Source organism: Sphaeramia orbicularis, chromosome 4, assembly GCF_902148855.1.
Source record: "Sphaeramia orbicularis chromosome 4, fSphaOr1.1, whole genome shotgun sequence".
In the NCBI taxonomy this organism is placed as follows: Eukaryota; Metazoa; Chordata; class Actinopteri; order Kurtiformes; family Apogonidae; genus Sphaeramia; species Sphaeramia orbicularis.
The window spans coordinates 29,072,264-29,094,942 of NC_043960.1; the positions used below are offsets into that span (position 1 = coordinate 29,072,264).

Below are 22,679 nucleotides of genomic sequence, written 5' to 3' on the forward strand. Positions count from 1 at the left end.
GAATAGATTGTTCACTTCTGAGGAACATCTGGGTTTTGCTGGTTGTTTCTGCCACACACAGCTTCTGTTGGTTGATTTTGCTTCCAGACAGACTAAAAAACGTTCTGTTCCAATCCCGCAGAGTAAGCCAGACTCATCAGAGCTTGGGAGCCCGAAGACAACTGACGACATAGTGCAAGAGAAAGGAGAAGAGGGACGAGCAGCGCGGCGGAGACACAAGACAGAGAACGTCAAACAGCAGTGGAGCCAAGAGAAGGCCATGGCGGTGGAGCTGGAGCAGGCTCAGAGGTGAGCATGGAGCAAAAACACTGTGTAGAAGAAAGTCTTGCAGTATATGAAGTCTGTTAGAAATCTTTGTGAGGTTTATTTATCCTGCAGGAACATCAAGCCACTCTATAAACAAATTAAGCTGTTGACTGTTGCCAAGGATAGTCCTTGTTGTTAGGAGTCTTCTGCTAAATGCGTTCAAACTCAATTTCTCAAATCCTGAACATTTAATTTCAACATACTGTACACTGGTCAGCCATTACACTCTCACCACTGACAGGTGAAGTGATAATAATATTGATTATATAAGTTACAATGGCACCTGTCAGTGGGTGGGTGATAATAGGCAGAAAGTGAACATCCCGTACTTGAAGCTGACGTATTGGAAGCATGCCCAGTCTGCAGTAGTTGGCGTCTACCAAAAGAGGTCTAAGGGAGGACAACTGGGTCTCACTTCAATTATGAAGCATCTGTGTGATGTACTGAACACACAAGTTTGTTTCATGGAGCCCCCACCTCAAACTTACAGGACGTAAAAGATCTGCTGCTGGATACCACAGCACACAGCACATCCTCACAGGTCTTATGGAGTTCATATCTCCACTTACAGCTGTTCAGTTATTAACCCATTGCAGACTATTGTCATGAATTCACCAAATATTCCACTGTTTTTGTAATGAGGTGCTGTTCAACACTTTGTGAATGTACATATGTTACCTGGGTTTCCGTGATCCCTGAGGTTTTTGGATTCATTTCAACACCCTGTTTCTGTAACAGTGTAATTAATTTCATGACATTCTACTGATTTTTGGATTGTTTTTGTTTTCTTTCTATTGCTGACTGGATTAACTCATTTTGAGATTAGATTTTGAGGTTTTCTGAGTTTGGAAAATTATTATTATGCCAATTATGCTTAATGTCACTAATTGGTATCATATGCCGTGTTTCCACTATGTGCAACCGACTCGACTCAGGTACCAGATACTATTGCTGGAGACCGTTTCCATTACAGGATACTACCAACTTTAGAGTACCTGGATGTCATAGCGACGTGGCGCGTAACTTCCATGACATCTGCTCAGAGAGTTGCTGATGAACTCGCTCGTTGCGTATTGCCCCATCAAGCTCACGCTGAATTTTTTCGTCAGCCACCAAGGACAGAAATGTCTGAATCTCCTTGACCGACCACAGTGTAGTTTTGCCGGCTGTCATCATGTGGATTAACCTACTGGTATATTTACTGTAAACTTCCAGATCTGTTTTTTTTTTAAATGGTGGGTTGCACATTGATGACGCAGTGACGCAAAGACAACTCCCTAATCAGTCAGTGGTCTGCAGTGTTTACATGTCACATTTCAGTATCTCTTCCCCCGTTTTGGAACCTCGGTGGAGCAGATACCAAAAAACTAGTACCAGGTACCAGATTCCAGGTTCTTTTACATAATGGAAATGCAAAAAGGCCAAGTTCAGTTGAGTTGAGCCAATACCACATAGTGTAAACGCGGCAATAGTTATTGTATGTGCTATATTCAAATGAACAATCTCCACTTAATTTAGGATCTGCATCACAGCAACAACACAAATATTTGTATATTTTATTCTCTAAGTGTAAATAAATGTATGCAGTAAGGGGTTATTATATAGGAGGTGGTAATGATGTTATATTCCCACAGTTGCTCTATTAGATTTAGATCAATTTCTCCTTCCTTAGACCACTTTTGGCAGGCAAGGTGTAGAGAACATATGCTTAAATCTGATTTCTGTTCTCTTTAAAGATGTTTAGAGAGGTAAACATTTCTGGATCTATTATAGTCTGTGTCACAGCAGGTAACGTAACACATAATAGTAATTTCAGAAGAGCTCATTTCTTGCATAACCTTTCCATAAATCATGCTATATTGTCACAATATGCTTCCAAATAACATATAAACATCAGTCCAATTCGTTTTTATTTATACAGTACAAATTTAAATAAACACAAAGGTTTCCAAAGTGCTGTGCAGCAAAATAAACACAATAAAAAGATAATAAGCAGATAAAATACTAAGATTAAAATACAATGAAACATAATAAATAAATAAATAGACTGTCCACCCCAGATAAAATATCCGTGGACGTAAAATCAACAACCAGAAACAATAGTGTTTAGTTAGAAATTGCAAATATGTCTTTGGCCACAATTGATTATGTAGTTACAAGAAATGTAACAGTTTCAGAAAACATATATTTACCTTCCTATACCATACTATCACAATGGACATGAATTAAGTTTAGTTGAATGTTATGACTTAGTCAGATAAAAGCAGCTGTAGACAGAAGTTGGAGATGTAATCCCTTTATGGCACAATGCTGGCACCTTTAAAGGTAAAATATTTTCATGCTGTTGTTGTGAGTCAATCAATTCACCATAAATGTCAGTATGATAATTTTGAATGCTCTGTTTTTGTTTGTATTGTTTCTCTTGCATGAAATACGCTTTGTAGATGATTGGATTTTGTGAACTGTGAATATTCTCTTCCGTCACTTGGAGAAAAAAAGTGTTGTTGTGGAACATTCCTGCAGTGTTAAACTGTGCCAACTTCATTATTTTAATTAGTGAATCGTGGTACAGAGAATTTTTTTATTCATTACTTTATTTATTTGATCAGAGTCTTAGTGCATCAAAATTTAACCTTGGGTTTACTGCGGTGTCAAACTGCCTGCGACCCTGATGGACTGTGATGTTGACTTGTGTCTTTAATGCAGTTTTAAAGTCTTCAGGATTATGTGTAAAATATGCCTAGATACAGAGCATATCATGATAAGTGTTGAGTGCTTCGTATGTTCCAGACAAATGGAATAAGGCTAATTTATAAGTCAGCATCATCAGTATTTAACATGTACAGTTGAGGAAAAAATTATTAGACCATCAGAAGTCATCAGAAACAATGGTTATACAATCAAGTACTAACTCCTGTGTGTATCATGTGACTAAAACAGACAGAAAAGAAAACATGGAATGCCTAAAAGTACTGTTTTTGTCAGTACAATGCCATAGCTATTAATGTAAGAACTGAAGTGATTTTGGTTATTATCAAGAAAACCATGGAAAATGGCTAGATATCAGCTCTGAAATTAAACTCTTATGAGCTATTTTTGTTGTTATCATTATATTTTTCCAAACAAATGTACCTTTAGTTGTACCAGGCATTAAAATGAACAAGAAATTGAAGAAAACAAGGGTGGTCTAATAATTTTTCCATGACTATATTTACCTGCTGCACCTTTTGAGTAAGAAAGCCAATGACAATAAAGTTCTTTGTCCTTATTGTTTAACTCTGTTGACCTGTAGCATAGTGAACGTGGTGCAAAACAATTAGAAAAGGCTTTGCTAAAGCTAAGCTGACACTATTCCTTGATTAATTCAGCAAAAATTAGATATAAAATCAACTTAAAGGAGCTTAACACATGATTTTATGATTCATGCTTTCTTTTTAAGATAAGATATGACATACTTTATTGATCCCCCAAGGGGGGAATTCAAATTTACAGCAGCACAAGACAATGTGCGTCAAATACAATAGACAACAGTTATGAGTTGATGATAAAAAAAATTAACTATCAAGTAATTCAGAGTAAACTGTTAAAGATGTTTTGTTATCTGCACATAGGAGGCAGGTGTCTCAGTTGGAGGAAGGGGATGTGGGGACGTTACACCCCATCTACCAGGTTACTTGCCAGGCCTGGATCACCTTCATGGCTAAACTGGGTACGTTCAATGTCATTCTCCTTATTTATTTCTGAGTGTCAGAATTCATTTCAGAAGCTGTGTTTTTTGTTTATTCAGTTTTCCATCCCTAAGTCCATTTCTGTCTCTGTGTATTTCCCTGTTGTGACCGGCGGCTGGCGATCAGGCTGTCCCTCCATTCAGCAGTGCACCACAGAAATAGCTTCACACTTCTTGCTCCCGTCCATCCTGGCAGAGATTGTCAATTTGGTCAGTTCTTTGGCCAGTGATACAACAGTGAAGGCCTTTGAGAAGACCAGGTGAGTTATTCCACTTGTCTGAATGTGAAATAATTACCCCACCTCCCAAAGGGGAGCCAAGGGTTATTGTTTTTGGTTCAGTTTGTTTGTTTGTTAACATTGTAGCAGGAAAACAATAGGTTGAATTCATACAAAATTGGGTTTATAGATTGCCAGTGACCCAGAATAGATGTGGTTACATTTAGGGAAAAGTAGGTTAAAGTTCCAATTTTGGATGAATTTTTAAAATCTTTTTTCTTCTCCCATTTACTTACAATGGGTGAAATTTCACGTCTATAAAAACATCAATTTTTTTTTAATTTACTTCAAACATGGCATTTAGAGGCAATTGATATGCTGACATCAGCACATGCATAGATATGATGACATCAGCTGGATTGATGCCAAAAAAAGCTACAATACGTGCGAGGGGCGGGGTTTGTTGTGCCTGTCACCACTTGTTACCTCCGCCAAGGAGGTTATGTTTTTGCCAGGGTTTGTTTGTTTGTTTGTCTGTCCGTTAGTGTGCAACATAACTCAAAAAGTTATGGACAGATTTGGATGAAATTTTCAGGGTTTGTTGGAAATGGGATAAGGAAGAAATGATTAAATTTTGGTGGTGATCGGGGGTGGGGGGGCCCACGGGGGGGCCCACTGATCAGCCTTGGCGGAGGTCTGCGCTCTCCGAGTGCTTCTAGTTCATTTTGTTTCTGTGTAAAAAAAAAAAAACACCATTTGTTTAAGGTGCAGGGTACTGCTCATGCACCTTTTCTTTTTTATGTAAACTGAGTAAATTTTCATCAGTTTAAGTCCTCAGCAACATAATTAAACAAGACACGTGTTCCATTGAGATTTACCTGATAAAATGACAGTAATAAACATAATCCAATCATTCCAAATTGCTTAGAGAGAGGAAAGCTCTTGTGGAGATTTATTCACTCAGATGGGTGATAACTTTGATCCTATGTTTGATCCTAGGGTCCTGTTTGATCCTATACTGTCTTTTTTTCTTTTTTCTTTTTTTTTTTTTTTTGAAGAGAGACTCATACATTACAACACACACTACGTATTACATTTCCTACTATTTTTCCTTCTTATTGACTGTTTCCTTTTTAGTGAACTTTGCTGTCAAAATATTTGTCTGTTTGATCCAAGAGGCTTCTCGTATGGGAAAAAGAAAATATAGTACGGGAAAATGTTTGTACCTCTAGATTATTGCTTTTTTCTGTCCCCTCTATGATCATTTGGAATCATTTGAATCCAATTCTAAGACTGCAGGGATGATATTTGTCATGAATAAGCAAACCATTAAGACCATAGAATGAACATAAAGGACATTTTTGTCAGTGCGTTATGGTTTACACTATGTAAATTGAATGGTGAATGCCACATCAGAATTACTACATACATGTTAGTGCTTGTTACAGTTGAGTTAATTGTACAGTACTGCAATGATGTAATGGTTGTCAATTCTTTTTAGCTGTCCATCATCAGGAGACATGTTTGTGCCATTCACCCTGGTGCAGAACCTGAATCAGCCTCCAAACACCACAAGAAGCTTCATCCTCATTGGACGTAACTTCCATCAGTGGCACTGTAGCACAGAGCAAGGTACCTGCTGAAACAGTCATTATGTGTCAGTCACTTACCCTTTGCACTGCTTACTAAAATGTGAAACATAATGAATTATATGCAATTAGTAGTGCTGCATAATCATATAAGGCATGATTATTTCTTTTTTTCCTTATCAAATTATGTAGCTGTACTGTTGAAGGTTTTTAATTATACATAATAACATAACAATACATAGTTTTTTAGTCTCCAAGATCGTGTAAAATATGAGTATGTACAAAGCATATCATGAATGATTCTTAGAACTAAAAAAAAAAAAATAGTTTGATTAACTGTATGCAATATTGAACATCATCATCAGTAGTTGTTTACCTCCTGCTGTTTTTTTAGTGAGAAAGCCAGAAATAATTTCACTGTGGGAAACTAAACAATAAAGTTCCTTATATGTCCTTATTATTTAACTCTGTTGACCTGTAGCACAGTGTACTTGCTCAAGAGCAATTAGAAAAGACTATGCTAAAAGCTTATAGTATTGATATTCAGCAAAAATAAGCTCAGCTTAAAGGAGCTTAACATGCTTTTGTGATGTTACAAAGAAAGCTGCATTTTTACAGTCGTGAGTTGCTGAAGAATTTATTGTCTGTCCAGCAAATCAAAGTAAACTATTAAAAACTCTGAAATAAAATGCTTTAAACTCCACATTCAGCTCACGCAGGACCAAAATCTTAATCTCAGTGCTTTTATCACAATGCACACTGGGAATTTGGACTTACCTCTATCCAAAGTTAACAAATCCATCAGTTAGATTTGTTTTATAAATGAGATGAGGGACCTGCTCCAGTAGAATCCAAAATTTTCTTTTAAAATTAATCAACAAAGCCTTTCAGTTGAAACTGTATAAATGGTATTGATGAAAGGGGCCTGTGTGTGTTTAACAGATTGAAATGACCAGCAGCATGTTGCTAACACCTGTTTTAACCTCAGCTGTAGTTCATAGGATGAGGTTCAGCATGAGTGTCCATGCTTTTTACATGTTCTCCCTGCTGCTGCTCTTTGATGCTGTGTTTTCTCTGGCCATGCCTCCTGCTCTCTAACATACCTGTGTTATTTTGCAAGTGTCTGCTTACATCAGTTTGTGTCGAGCTGTGTGTTTGACTGTCGATGCTGCCTTGCTGTTTGTACCCATCTCTGTTTGCCTACAGAAGACAGTTCAGATGAGGAAAACACCCCTGTGCTAAATAGGTTCACACGTAAGTTTATCTTTCAGCCTAAAATACTGATGCTGATGGGATTTTTGTGTTGCTGTTCTTTTTTTCTTTCTTTAATATAAATATAGTAAACAGTTGAAAGAGTAACTTAAGCCTATGATGATATTGTCTTTGCCACCTGTCACTTCCTGATCTGTGCCTTTTTCAAATTCTTTGAAATAACTTTAAGTAAAAAAAAATAAATAAAAAAATTAAAATGAAAAAACTTTGAGTTTTTGTAACTTGCCCTCAGGCTCTCTGTCTGGAGTTTTTTTCCTTGCTGGTGAATATTAGCAGCATTTAGCTCTTGTTTTGTTCTCCCACTTGGTAGAGAAGCTGATATTAGATTCTGTCAAACCTTTGCATGTCAATCTAAATCGTATAAATCTAAATCGTCCTTAGGTGTGAATATGAAAGTAAACATTTGTTCATCTGTATATGTCAGCCCTGCAGTGAATTAGTGACACATCCATTGGTAGCTGGGATTGGCCCCAGCATCCCTGTGACCTCTTCAAGGCCTAAGCAGTTCGGGTGAAAATGAGTGAATTTGCATAACTTCCTCTTAATCTCCCCATCAGAACTCATTAGCAGTTGTTAGCTGGATGTGGTAATGAAATATATGATTCAATTCTTCCTACACTTGTTAAGGAAGCTGACATGAGCTGTTGTCTATCCTTAACCTGAAAATTTTCCATACATGCATATTCTACTGTGATAAAGTCTAAAGACAACATTAGGTTTGTTAATTGTAAAGTTCTAAAGACGGCAAGTATGGATTTCTCAGTAACTGTATTAAGATGCATAGATACAGTTGCAGAAAATATTGTTAGACCATCAAAAGTCATCAAAAACAATAGTTATGCAATCAAGTACTAACTCCTGTGTGTATCATGTGACGAAAACAGACAGAAAAGAAAACATGGAATGTCTAAAAGCACTGTTTTTGTCAGTACATGCCATAGCTAGTAATGTAAGAACTGAAGTGATTTTGGTTATTATCAAGAAAACATGGAAAATAGCTAGATATCAGCTCTGAAATTAAACTTTTATGTGCTAATTTTTGGTGTTATCATTATATTTGTCCAAACAAATGTACCTTTAGTTGTACCAGCCATTAAAATGAACAAGAAATTGAAGAAAACAAGGGTGGTCTAATAATTTTTTCCATGACTCTACGTATACATATGTACATATGTGTACATATATTTCTTGTGCAATAAGATATGTATTAAATTATTTAATAAGCCTTTTGTAGCTAAATCACCAGTCATGTCTGATAATCCAGACAAAGGCTGTTTTTCTAGCAAGAAACTGCAGTTAGGTTAATGTAGAGTTTCTATTATTGTTTTAAAATGTTGCTAATTTTTAACTAGTGTCTGTTTTTGGTCTGGGTAAATGCCAGTTGATGTGGAAATAAAAGTTTCATTTCTGACATAATAGATGAATCAAAGCTACAAACAGTTATCCTTTGGCGTTTTAGAATAAAGCACTGCTGCTTTTTCCAATCACCAGAGGTGTCCCAGTCTGCTTTGATAAGTTGGATCTATATACAGTATGTTACCAGCGTGGTCCTTAAAGCCAATGCTTGCTACAGCTGTTTTTCCAAACCATAAAATTCAATGATTTTTTTTCCAAGATTCTATTTCAACTAAGTAAATGGACTGAATAGGAGCTTTTACATCTGAGAAAATAAAAACCTAAGGGAGGTTTGGTTTTGAAATATATTGCACTGGAATTAAATAATATATAATAATTATCTGACATATGGGAAAGACATATATTTTCATATATATTATCAGCTGAAATATCCACCCAGTTGATTTGTCATAAAGGATTCTTAAAAGTATTGTGACCTAACTATGGCAATACCTGATACATTCAATAACCTGTTTCTTTCCTGCTGAGAAATAACATCTAACACATACAAAGATACTGGAATGTAAATGATAACCCTTATATACTAATATTGTTCAAATGACATATTTCTACTTTTTCATATGTTCATAACACTCTTCTTTTCTTACACATATTGTAGTTTGTCAACTAGAAGTACAGTCTGGCATATTGTTTAGCCAAACTTCTGAAACACCTCAGAGAATTGGCCGCTGGGCTTAAAGTAACACTAATTCTATCCAACATGATTCTCAGAGAGGTGCTAGTGTTCTGAGCATTGGCTGGAATGCTCCACTTCGGTGTAGAACAGAGGAAAGCCTGTCCTGACAGTCAGCAGGACGTCTGTGTTAGGAATTGCCTCGGCGTGCTCCTCGCCTTTGATTCTGATTGTTTTGCCGTCTCACTGAGTTTCCCTCTCCTCTGTCAGCTCATAAAGGCTTCCAGCGATTCGAGGCCCTGGAGCAGAGCGACTGGTCCAGTCTCAGCCAGGTCGGGGCAGGAGCAGCTCCCCGCCAGAGGTTCCTGTTCATCACCATCGTAGAAAAAAAGGTGGCTTGGCATGTGGAAGACTTAGAGCTGTGAATAAACCTCAGGACAACTGAGAACAAGTCAGAGTTCCCACAGTGGGAATTCACAGGCGCTGTTGTTTTAACTGAGGTGACATCTCTGATTAGTGAATTACAGTTAGATCAGAAGGGGACATGTTTGTAGCCAGGGGCTGATTTAAAAGGTCCTCTTCATTAAAGGGTATCTCTAAAATAACTGAAAAGAAACTGTAAAGTCCCTGGTGCAAGTAAGTTTGATTTAATTGTTCTTGTCTCATTTGAGATTTTAGAGGTGATGAAGACAGACATTGTTTCTGAGACATTTACAAACAGCTGTCTATATTGTCAAAAGTCACTGCATGTAACCTGTTTATGGACAATTTGTTTTCATCTATTTGTTTTTAAATATATATTTATTAAATTTCCAAGAGACAAAACAAGCAAACATACATTTGACTCACATACACATTGAAATTCAGATTTATACAGGCGAGAGAGATTCAGGAGGTATACACGTGAAGTAAAATGAACTGAGGGCACATTGCCATGCATAATACATTCACATGATCAGAGAGAGATGCAAAGAAACACCAACACATCAACCAAATGGCAGGGTGTCATTTGTGGGATAGAACACTTGGACCTATGATACAAACCCTCTTGTGAGAATGGTGGAAATATTCAAACCAATATATGACAGGAAAAACATTGTGTTTTCATTTACTCTTAAAGGTGTTGAGCACCACAAAACAATTACCAGGTGTATTGAAATGCTTGGATATAAACAAAAGCACAGGTCTGCGTAGGAATCATATTTACCATTAGCAGTCTTGTCTTAAAATGACCTATAACTTTGCAACTGATGTTCATACACTTTTCAAGAAGATGATTTGTATAATTCAAATACAAATAATGGATTTTTCATGATGCAGTTGTGGCTACAGGCTTAAGGTTTCATTAAAACTGCACATGTGAAGGAGTGTCTGCGAATCCTTTAAGTCTTAAAAAGTCTTAGGGCTCCACGTGCACTGTCTGCAGACGTTTGAGGTTTCATAGTCGAGCGTACCAGTTTCACATTTTAAACAGGTCGATGTGAAGACTTCCTGCCGAGCACTCTATTGTGTGACACCGAGTCTGTGCGGTCGTAAAAATTGAGCTTTGCACAGACATGTCTGACAGACGTCTCCTTTGGGTCCCCATTTGGTCCCTATTGAGTCCGCCTCAAGTACATGTCAAGGATTCAAGTACGTCCGACTCTGTGAGGGTCTTTAATGTGACTGTCTTAAATTAAGGCCTTAATCATTCTAAAAATTGATATTTAATCCTTAAAGGTGCGGGAGACTTTCGTGAGCAATTTTTCATCAAATCTGTGAAACCTCAGTCATAGCCTAAGTATCACAAATCTGTAAGTTTTTCTGTGATTACTCACCTGAATCTCTTGCATTACGGTGAACAATTTCGAAGTGCCATCCACCATAAACAGACCATGTGTTTACAAACAGAGCCGAGAGGTAACTCGGGCATGTTCAGAATTTTGTCGCGACATGCATTGTGGGAAGCGAAGGCTCGCGTCGCTGCCTGACAGCGACAGCGGCAGCGCAACCATTTGATATTATATAGATGAAAAAAACATGCGTGGAAACGCAGAAACGGCTGGAGGAATATGCATAGAGGGAGGGGAGCTCTTGCCGTTTCTGCCTCGTGTCTGTAGCAGCTGCCACTGCCAGACAGCGGAGCGAACCGGCGTTTCCCACAATGCATGTCACGACAAAATTCCGAAGATGTCCGAGTTACCTCCCGGCTCTGTTTGTAAACATATGGTTTGCTTATGGTGGATGGCACTTCGAAATTGTGCACCGTGATGCAAGAGATTCAGGTGAGTAATCACAGAAAGACTTACAGATTTGTGATACTTAGGCTATGACTGAGGTTTCACAGATGTGATGAAAAATTGCTCACGAAAGTCTCCTGCACCTTTAAATCTTCAACCCTTTATTACATTACCACCAGTCATTACCGATCACACGGATTTATGAAAAACCTTAAATATACAGTACAGGCCAAAAGTTTGGACACACCTTCTCATTCTTCGCATTTTCTTTATTTTCATGACTATTTTCATTGTAGAGCCTCACTGAAGGCATCAAAACTATGAATGAACACATGTGGAATTATGTACTTACCAAAAAAGTGTGAAATAACTGACAACATCTCTTATATTCTAGTTTCTTCAAAGTAGCCACCCTTAGCTCTGATGACTGCTTTGCACACTCTTGGCATTCTCTTGATGAGCTTCCAGAGGTAGTCACCTGAAATGGTTTCCACTTCACAGGTGTGCCTCATCAGGGTTACTTCGTGGAATTTCTTGCCTTATTGATGGGGTTGGGACCATCAGTTGTGTTGTGCAGAAGTCAGGTTGATGCACAGCTGACAGCCCTACTGGACAACTGTTAGAATACATATTATGGCGAGAACCAATCAGCTAAGTAAAGACAAACGAGTGGCCATCATTACTTTAAGAAATGAAGGTCAGTCAGTACGGAAAATTGCAAAACCTTTGAATGTGTCCCCAAGTGCAGTCGCAAAAACCATCAAGCGCTCCAACGAAACTGGCTCACATGAGGACCGCCCCAGGAAAGGAAGACCAAGAGTCACCTCTGATGCTGAAGATAAGTTCATGCGAGTCACCAGCCTCAGAAATCGCAAATTAACAGCAGCTCAGATTAGAGACCAGATGAATACCACACAGAGCTCTAGCAGCAGACACATCTCTACAACAACTGTTAAGAGGAGACTGCGTGAATCAGGCCTTCATGGTCAAACAGCTGCTAGGAAACCACTGCTCAGGAGAGGCAACAAACAGAAGAGATTTATTTGGGCCAAGAAACACAAGGAATGGACATTAGACCAGTGGAAATCTGTGCTTTGGTCTGATGAGTCCAAATTTCAGATCTTTGGATCCAACCGCCATGTCTTTGTGCGACGCAGAAAAGGTGAACGGATGGATGCTACATGCCTGGTTCCCACCGTGAAGCATGGAGGAGGAGGTGTGATGGTGTGGGGGTGCTTTGCTGGTGACGCTGTTGGGGATTTATTCAAGATTAAAGGCAACCTGAATCAGCATGGCTACCACAGCATCGTGCAGCGACATGCCATTCCATCCGGTCTGCGTTTAGTTGGACCATCATTTATTTTTCAACAGGACAATGACCCCAAACACACCTCCAGGCTGTGTAAGGGATATCTGACCAAGAAAGAGAGTGATGGAGTGCTGCGCCAGATGACCTGGCCTCCACAGTCACTGGACTTGAACCCAACCGAGATGGTTTGGTTGAGCTGGACCGCAGAGTGAAGGCAAAAGGACCAACAAGTGCTAAGCATCTCTGGGAACTTCTTCAAGACTGTTGGGAAACCATTTCAGGTGACTACCTCTGGAAGCTCATCAAGAGAATGCCAAGAGTGTGCAAAGCAGTCATCAGAGCTAAGGGTGGCTACTTTGAAGAAACTAGAATATAAGAGATGTTTTCAGTTATTTCACACTTTTTTGTTAAGTACATAATTCCATATGTGTTCATTCATAGTTTTGATGCCTTCAGTGAGGATCTACAATGAAAATAGTCATGAAAATAAAGAAAATGCGAAGAATGAGAAGGTGTGTCCAAACTTTTGGCCTGTACTGTACACACATTGGATAATACTGGCAATGTGAATGGCATTTTATATGCCAATAGTTATGAGATCTGCAAACACTTGAAAAGTCTTAAAAAGTCTAGTTAAAATTGTTGTTTAATCCTTAAATCTATCACTCATAGGTCTTAAAGATTGTACAGACACAATATATGATATTGCTACATTTACTTTGGAAATCTATGAATGCAAAGAAAAGTTTGTTCAGCATTTTATCATAATGGAGACCAGAATGACTGGAGCCACCAACTATCATTTATGGATAGGGGGGTTCAGGTATGAGCTTTAGCAGCGTGAGTGTCACTAGCAAAAGTCATAGTCACAGAGAAATTTAAATGTACAGTTTCTGTAAATACAGCATCTAAATTTTTAGCAATGATGCCTTGAAAAATGTCTTAAAAAGGGATAAATTTGCCCTCAACCCTGCAGATACCCTGTGTGATCAGCATTTTAGCTAAAACAAAGTAAAACATGCTAATCTTATTATGAAGTGTAAGTCCACATGTTTTACAGGTGTTTTGTCGTTCCTCTTCCTGTAGGTGACTCTATACAGCTATAACTGGTCTGTGGACCTGGGAGCCTCTCTGAATCGTGAGCTGGTGCGTCTCATTAAGTGGCAAAACGCTAGGGCTCATGTGGTCCACTGCCTGCTCAACCAGAAGATGGGCCTCTTCCATCACTACTGCTTCTCTGATGCACCCATCCATGAAATGGACCCAAAACAGGTAAGAACACTGACACAGCACAGCCTCAAAATCAACAGCAAAGCATGAGAGGTATTCACAACTGGCCAAGATGATGCTTTATCATGCTATATATTCTCTGCACACAAACGCACACACACACATACACACTGGATCATTATTACCATTACCATGATTCATTAGTTCTGTCTCCTTCAATATTATATCTTATGTGACACTTAAAGTTCTCTGATGGTCTTGCTGAGTCATTTGAACAAACTGGTGGAAGTAATGCTCTGTTGGATCAGAGCCTCTGTCCTGTGTCGTCTCCTGGCCGAGCTCCTGCAGCCTATCAGCTCTGCTCTGAGGCTTTGGGAGTCCAGGTTAAGCTGTGACCACTCTGTCAATCAAAATCAGCTTCCTTTTTGACTCATATAGTAACTCACTCCGAACACACTTCATGTTAATATTCTCTACAGTGTGCAGTTTACTCAAATCTGATGGCCGTTATGAAGACTGATTGATTGACTTATACCTTTTTCTGTATTTGAGACATCAATGGAAATGGCTCTCATTTACAACAGAAACTAGCGTGTTGACCCGTGGGGATCTGCAGGTTCTTGATGTGGTAGTTTTTTTTTTTTTTTTATCAAGGTCTTTCATTTTCAATTTTCAAATGTACAACAAGAAACATTCAACATGAACATGAATTTGTTGTATCCAGTTCCTATCCAACTGCCCTCCCAGCCACCCAAAGTACTAGACCTTCACCATTAAACTTGTATACAGCCAGACATAATATATTTACGTACAAAAATATATAAACCCCCTTCAAACACACACACACACACACATATATGTATAATATATATTTGTAAGTTTTTGTAAGTTCACATACACATAAATAAATAAAGGGAAAGAAGATTAAAAATAAGTGAATTGGACAGATATTGGAGTTACATAGTTGTGGTAGTTGTGATGCTGTTGTGTATTTGTACACGCTGTACTGCATTTGTCCATGAGTCACCGCCAAAGCATTCTGGGCATAGCAGCGCGATTGTAAGGCTATTGCATCCCAAAATTACCAATATATCCCAAAACATTGGTCCTATCAACTTGTCGTTTTCGCTAGACTGTTCCTTGATCAAAAATACCTAAGTATGCCAAACTGCAGCAGTCAGCTCTTTCCAGATTTTGTGTGAATCCCGAGACACACATACATGCACACACAGAGGCCACTTGGCTTTTTTAATATAGATGAGTTAACTTCTAAACAAAGATGATGAAACAACAGGGAGAGTGGCCTAAAGTTTTGGCAATTTTGCTGCTGTAGTCTTTTTTTGTGTTTCTGAAGTACATTGAAAAACAATTATGAGCATTTTATTGGCTTCAAAGGCACGTATTGGCAAATAAATCACATTAATGCAAAAATTCAATTTGTGTCACTGCCAAAACATTTGGCCACAACTCTGCTAATGAAGAAAGAAATCATACCACAGTTAACTAATTAAAAAACACATTATAAAGATAGGCTGAAAGATAAACTAACATAAACACATCGTAAAACAAAATGCAGCTAGATGAAATAAGATTGTGCATAAATACAGTTATATCACTTGGGGATTTCCAGGTTTTTTAGTTCAAGACCAAAAAGAGAAATTGGATGTCTCACCAGGACAAAAAGAATTTTCATGACTTCTACATTCCTGCAGACTGTTCAGTATTTTTGAATGGCTCTGATCAAGTTCACATCTATAGTTCTACCTTTTATTTTTGACCATATTTGATTGAGCTGTAGAAAAAAACACTCATGTATAATAGCATTTTTGTGCATTTTGGTTTGTGTTTTAATCCAAGAGTTTGGAAAATGGAGAAATACATAAATTAAGACCAGAACAAAGTGAAATATAATAAGAATAACTGTAGATCGGATTTTTAAAAATACAATTAGACACCTAAAGATCACTAAATTCTAAAAATAAACTACAATCAGGTATTTAAAAGGAAAAAATGAAGTATTTGTAGCCCTGTTCTCTTTTAGGCTGTATTTAGTGCCTTGAGCAACATGAAATAAATATAAAATATGCACCATTGATCTGCTTGTAGATGCCAACATCTATGTGAATGTTCATTCAATGGTTGAATATTGCATTATTTTTTTTTTTTTTTTACTGTTAACAAATAATTGATTTTTGCTCAGAACACTGAGTATATTGACTGAACATAAAACATGTTTGCATCAAATACATGCCATGGAATCTGTGAATAGCTGTATTTTTACATTTTTCTTCTTTAATAAACTTTAAATCACAGCTTTGGACATATTTTCTAAGGCAGTCATATCAACATTGGCTCCCTGACAGTCGTGACACTAGGCTATCTTTACACATATATTCAGCCACACCTCGTTATTGTTCCTGACTAAAGCAGTGGTGCCTTCTGTTTAAAATACCAGTCAGTGTGGGTACATATGGCAGGAGTTAGGAGCTGCTGAGGATTTGGTCTGTTAGTTGAGGTGGAATAAGCCTGTCGGGGCGGCATCTGGATTTGCACTGTTTCAGGAGGTATCTGGTCCTGGGGCAGTGCTCGTACAGCTGTTGCATCCAAGGGAAGAATAAGGGTGACTTCCTCATAACTAATGTTAATACCTGTTCCATGTTCCTGTGACATTGGCCACTGAGACTGACGACTTGTTTATTTACCAGAGGAAAAAAAAACACACTCAAGGGAAAAATGACTTGTGTTGTAATTTCAGTCATATTGGCACTAATGAAAATGTGACACATTTTTGTAGAAGAGAACACTTCTTTATGATGAATCAGCCATGTTTATGGACTGACTTCTAAATTATTGTCCTTATTACACTTTTTGGGACAGGTTTCGCCACTTTTTTTCCCATCCATCCTAGTTGTTCGATTGTTATATTCAAGTGGATAATGCAGGAGGACGGAACAAAGGTTGAGGACAGAACACAGACAAAAAAAAGGACAGTGTGGATATGAAGGAGGAGGAAAACTCAGTCCCTTTGCATGGGGGCTATGCCAAATCCAGAACACAGGTTGAGAGTGGAAACAATCTGGGTGGCTATGGATGGGATATGTGCAGTCTCACATGGCCAGACCTAGCAGTAGACCATAAAACTTTTATCATATTTTCACAGATGTCTCATATAGATTTTCACAACTGAGTGAATAATAAAGCCCTATTGTTGGTTTTGTAGGACATTTAGTAGTTGCAATTTATGCACTGGTTAAAACACCAATAAAAGCCTGTGAGCTTTGTGTAATTGCTTTTATCAACATTACAAACACAGTTTAACAGTTGTAGTTTGACTGAATCTCATTGTTAAACCTTTACTAGGCTTTTTTCACTTATAACACATACTTTATACACACAGTACATTATGTATTTGGGTCCAATCAAGCAGTAACATGTGGACACATTTCATGTTCAACAGTCTTTGTCATGTAAACAGTAACTTATATGCATGTATTATACATATTTGAGTAGGTATTTATAAGCACTTTAAGATTATGTGTAACAAAATTTAGGGAGATCAAATTTTTAGGTGAAAACTGTCAAATTACTGCTCGATAACACGTGGACTTGAAACGGACATCAATTTTTTAAGCTTTACGCAAACATTCAAAACATGCAGTTCTCAACAGAAACTGGTGTCAAGTAGGACAAAACCTGTTAGATATTATGTTCAACTATCCTGAAAATAAATTTTGGAGTAAAATATTGAAATGTCTCTGTTTTATTGACATGAGAATGTGGTAACACGTGGACAGGTTGCCATAGTAACACGTGGACGATTCTTTACCATTGTACGCATCACCCAAAATGTATGAAAAAATCATTACTTTCCGAAAGTTTCACTCAAATATCTGAATTATAAGTAACTTGAAAATTTTAAATTGGTATTTTTGTGGTAACACGTGGACGGGGCCTTTTAAGCAACTCACAAATGTTCAAACTCATAAATATCAATAATATTCACAAAATAATGAAAATCTAATACTTGAAACTTAACAATCATCTATATAATCAACAGATTGAATACATTTAGCGTCAAATTTGAGCTGTGGCTATGGTGTAAAAAGTACAATCGATGAAATTGGTTGTAACTTTTTTCTACAAGTGATATTTTAAAAAGGATAACAGTTCTATAAAATAGAGATCTTTAGGTAAAAAATGAGCCCGCTTGATAAAGTAGTGCAGTAATCCTCAGTGCTGTGCACACATTGATTCGTCTGAGTCCTGGTCGTCGAGAAGAAAGGCAGCAACCTCACGTGCAAATTACAAGTTATTTGATTCTATGTTGTGCATCTCATTTGCTTGAAAATGTGATATATCTGGGTTTTTGGAAAATGAACACACATCCTGAGTAATCAGATGTGTAACTGTCACAAACACTGGAATAGATTTAAAGTTATTAGTCTCCGACATAATGGGATATCCAGCCTTACCAAATGAGATATGACTAAGTCCTTCGGAGCTCCTCCCACTGCTGCTGCAGAGGTAAACAAAGCCACCTCTGGGAAGACTGCACTGCACAGCCTGCATTTCCTCATCTCAGTTAGACTGAATTAAGATCGAATCAGTCCTGGTGAAAAAAGGGTTTGGATCGACTTTCCGTATGAAGGCCTGCAGGCTTAGAAGCTGTCACTAAATCCCCTCCCACATCTCTGACACCTGCTGTTCCCTCACTGCTTGTTGCTCTTTTCTTCAGGCTTCTGTTCAGTTTTCAGCATCTCAGCAAAAGCGTTAAATATGGAGCTGCGGATCAATATGCGAATTATGGTCTTAGGTGCACAAACCAAAACAAGATTTCTCAGCCATATGACCAAGCATTTTTCTTTTTCTTTATTATTACAGCCCCCACCCCCATTTATATTTTACCCTTGATCTTATCCTGGAAATATACCCCTGTCAGATCAGCAGCAATATTTTTAAGAGCAAACACTTAACTACCTCAATGCAATTCAGCCCCTGTCAGTTTCCATTTATCCTCCTGGATTATGTATGAAAGTCTTCGGCGTCCAGACATAGAGAAGTTTCCACATTTGCGAGTTTTTCAAGTGTGCTGCCAGTTATAAAACTGTTTGCGAAGCATATTTAACATCTCGTCCTGTTTCACACTCCTCCTTTGCCTCATGAGTCAGCTGTCATATCCACCTCACTGTTCCCACTGGTGAGTAAGAGGACAGCGGTGCAGTTTCAAGCCCCATAATTTTCATTTCCACACCTCATGGTCAGAAGCTAGAAAGTCTGATGTACTGTAAAAGCACCTGTATTTATGTGCGATTTCACAATAATGGCGTTTTCTCCAACTGTGTCAACCTTTTTGTCTGTGGGAGGTGGTGCATTCATAGTCGGCAAGTGATGAATCTTTCTTTAAATGCTGCTTTGTCCACTGTTGGAAATGTGAATATGGACTTTGAGTTTGACTGCTGGTGTTTTTTTTTTTTGTTTTTTTTTTATCCTTTTCTCTATTAATGCCCAATCTGAGCTGCAGGTTGTCTTTATCTCATGCAGATAATAGGCTCCCACTGTTCTGAAAAATCCATTAAGACCCATTGACAGAGACACACTGCTGCCTCACAGACAATAACACATCGTTTTTTAAACAGCACATTTATTGATGAATACGTTCTATAATGTGATTCTCCATTGACACAATTATTACAGGTCTTAAAGCAGTTGCTGATGTAAAGACAGAAAGCTGCAGATAAAATTTTGTTTCCGCTTTGGTTGATTTAAAGTAGTGTCAGTGTTGTGAAATGGAAAAAGTAATCTTGCTGCCATTAAGTCCGCACATGAGGTGACAAACAGTGTCACTGTGGAAGGATGGTCTTGAGTATCAAAAAGCACAGGAGAGCTGCCGCTGCTGTTTTTACCACTGCTACTGATGAGCAGAGCAGGTCTATACATAGACTGTTTTACAGAAATGTAGGCCTAGCATTTGGCCATTTGTATCTTATTTTGCCTTGTTTTGTACAGAGGAATAAGCATATATGTGCAGGAGGGTGGAGCTGGAGAAAATGAAGTGGAAATATGCCAAGCTAATGCTAATCGACTGAAAATACTGACAAACTGCTAATGAACATCACCACTCAGTAATTCCAGGTAATTGCAAAACGTTAACACATGCCGTCCATCTTCTGCCACTTATCCAGGTCACGGGGGTAGTAGCAACCTTTGCAAGGAAGCCTAGACTTCCCTCAATCCTGACTACCAATGGAAATTAAGAAGTTGCGCAATTCCTTGGAATCATTTGCCTGCCTGCTTAATAATTTTGCTTATCAATTCCGTCTTCGTTGTGCATGTGATGATGTCACACATATGTTGCATTGTTTTGGTTTAGAACGTAGCCAACATGGCATCAAGGCAGAAACGCTCCAAAGTACGGCTATATTTCACTCAATAAGATGACACCAGGGCCACTTGTAACACTTGCAAAACTTCCATTTCTTCAAAGGGGGGAAATCCCTCCAATATGTTCAAATATTTGTCCACACAGCAAGTAAATCATTTGCAGGAATGGCACATGTTTGATACGCAACTTAGTGATGCTTTTTAATCTAGTGGCAGCGCGAACACCAGTGCCACATTCGGGCCCATTTTTCAAAGGTAGGGAAAAGGAAAATGAGGTGCACCACAGGGCGAGAAATAGAGGAATTAGTAAAGCGTCTTAAGTTTCACTTTCACTTTGTACAGTCTTGTGGTGTGGACACCCCCACACACACACCCCCCACCCCCAAACTGGGTCCAGCCTCATTTGTTATTATTATTTGTGCATACTGTATATGTTATATTTTCTATGCAGAGATGGAAATATAGAGGACAGTTAATGCAAAGAAACCAGTTTATTCCCTCACCCAATGAGAATCGATAAGAGAATCAGATCGATAAGCAAAATTGATAATGGAATTGTTAAATTCTTATCAATTCCCATCCTAATCCTGACCAAACCACCTTAACTGGATCTCAAAGTGGCTCAGCAGCAGCTCTACTCTGACTTCCTCCCCCTACCCCTAAGGGAAAGCCCAGCCACCCTGCAGATGAAGCTCATTTCTGCTTTCTCTTTTGTTCAACATATTGTTCATTTGGTCACTTCCCACAGCTGATGACCATAAGAACACTGTTTTGGAACTTCAGTTTTTTTGTTCATTTTTCAGCTCTTTCTAACGGTATGCTAAAGAGCACAGTATATGGCAACTTTATTAAGAACATGTATAGACACAGCTACATGTCTTAAATATTTGATGATATGATTTATGGTATTTACTACTACTACAGCGTATCAGACTGGGGTGGAGTCCATTTGTCATCACCCATAGTGATGTTTATTAAAAACTCAATGAATGAACATGAATAATCCAGGTGTTAAAGTGGTGGATTGTGACCCAAACTCTTACAAGTGCCGACATGTTGTTGAGGTTGTGTAGGTCATCTGTGTAATCCATTATCATCAGGTTTTAAATAAGACACTTCAGGAAATGTCAGTGAATTATGTTTGTGTTCAGTGCAAAGATCTTCATGTTAAGTTAGCCTTAGATGTCACTCGTAGATACCAATATTTATTTATTTATTTATTTGCACATCATAAAACAGCAAGAGAAAAATTACAAAAAACCACATTCAAACAAGTAATATCATTGTGCCGGAGAGGATAGAGGCCAAAAAAGGCTTATGTGAAAACCTCCCCGGAAATAAACAATATACAGGAGAAAAAATAATTAAAAATACTATATAACTGAAGTAATGAACTAAAGGAAAAACAATAAAAATGCAAATCAAATTACAAATCATCAAATACAAATCAAATGATATACAGCCTTACATTTTTTCATGAATTAGAGTCCTTTTCAGATGCTTTTAAAATAATAACTATAGTTTAAATATGTGTCATGTTTCAGTTATATGATCTGAGTTCTCTTCACGCTAAGACTAATACCCCACATATAACCTCTTCTGGCTTTTTTGATTTGTGTTTATTTTTGATTTTGCGCTTTTTTGCTCTGGTCTGCTTTGTTTGTACTCCACTATTGCTGCTGTAAATCTGAAATTTCCTTTTGTGGGACTAATAAAGGACTATCTCATCCCTTCTCATCTCATCTTATCTTATCTTTTTTCTTTACATACTTACTTTCAGTGGACTTCAGCTTGTGAATTTGGCCAAACTGGTAACAACAACATTGTACGCTGGAGAAAAAAAAAAAAAAAAATAGAGAATGTCCTGCACAGTGTTGTCCCCACACTGTTCTTGCAGGCTGCTGTAGAGATTCATTAGAGCAGCATTTTACAGCAACTGCCCTTTTAGCCTTGTCTCCCTACAGCCAATGACAAAACAAGCTGAAAGAATAGAAAGGACCAAACTTTTTCCTTTCCCTCCAATGGCCCCACTCTTCATCGCTGCATTACTAATGAGCACGGACAGAAGGCAGAGTCAGAGCAGCAGAAAATTTGCCTGAACAGAGCTTCATCTGTCATGGTCCTGATGAGAAGCAGAGGGAGCACCAGTGCACAATTTGACCCTCCAGCCTGTGGGCACGGTGCAGCCAGCTCTGCCACACTGTGGGCATCTGGGCCCCGAGCTGCTCGGCTGAACAAACTTCCCCAAATCTTCTTTAAACAGCTACCAGGGCACAAGAGGAATGCTGTGGGAATCTAAAACCTCTATCAACACAATTTTTTTTTTATCTCTAGAAATGTAACATTCAGCGAAAATCTTATTTGTATTTCACAGTATGATTAGGAGGAAATACTTGAAC

At 38.2% G+C, this 22,679-nt stretch overlaps 1 protein-coding gene across 2 annotated transcripts in view; it reads left to right on the plus strand.

The window, feature by feature from the left end:
• szt2 (SZT2 subunit of KICSTOR complex) overlaps nucleotides 1-22,679 on the plus strand; it is a 159,893-nt gene that overhangs the window by 87,980 nt on the left and 49,234 nt on the right. For both annotated transcript variants that reach the window (XM_030131806.1, XM_030131807.1), the window contains exons 54-60: nucleotides 122-288; nucleotides 3,918-4,015; nucleotides 4,161-4,293; nucleotides 5,753-5,883; nucleotides 7,047-7,094; nucleotides 9,412-9,533; nucleotides 13,756-13,941. In XM_030131806.1, the coding sequence (XP_029987666.1) occupies nucleotides 122-288; nucleotides 3,918-4,015; nucleotides 4,161-4,293; nucleotides 5,753-5,883; nucleotides 7,047-7,094; nucleotides 9,412-9,533; nucleotides 13,756-13,941 (885 nt within the window). The remainder of the gene's footprint in view (nucleotides 1-121; nucleotides 289-3,917; nucleotides 4,016-4,160; nucleotides 4,294-5,752; nucleotides 5,884-7,046; nucleotides 7,095-9,411; nucleotides 9,534-13,755; nucleotides 13,942-22,679) is intronic.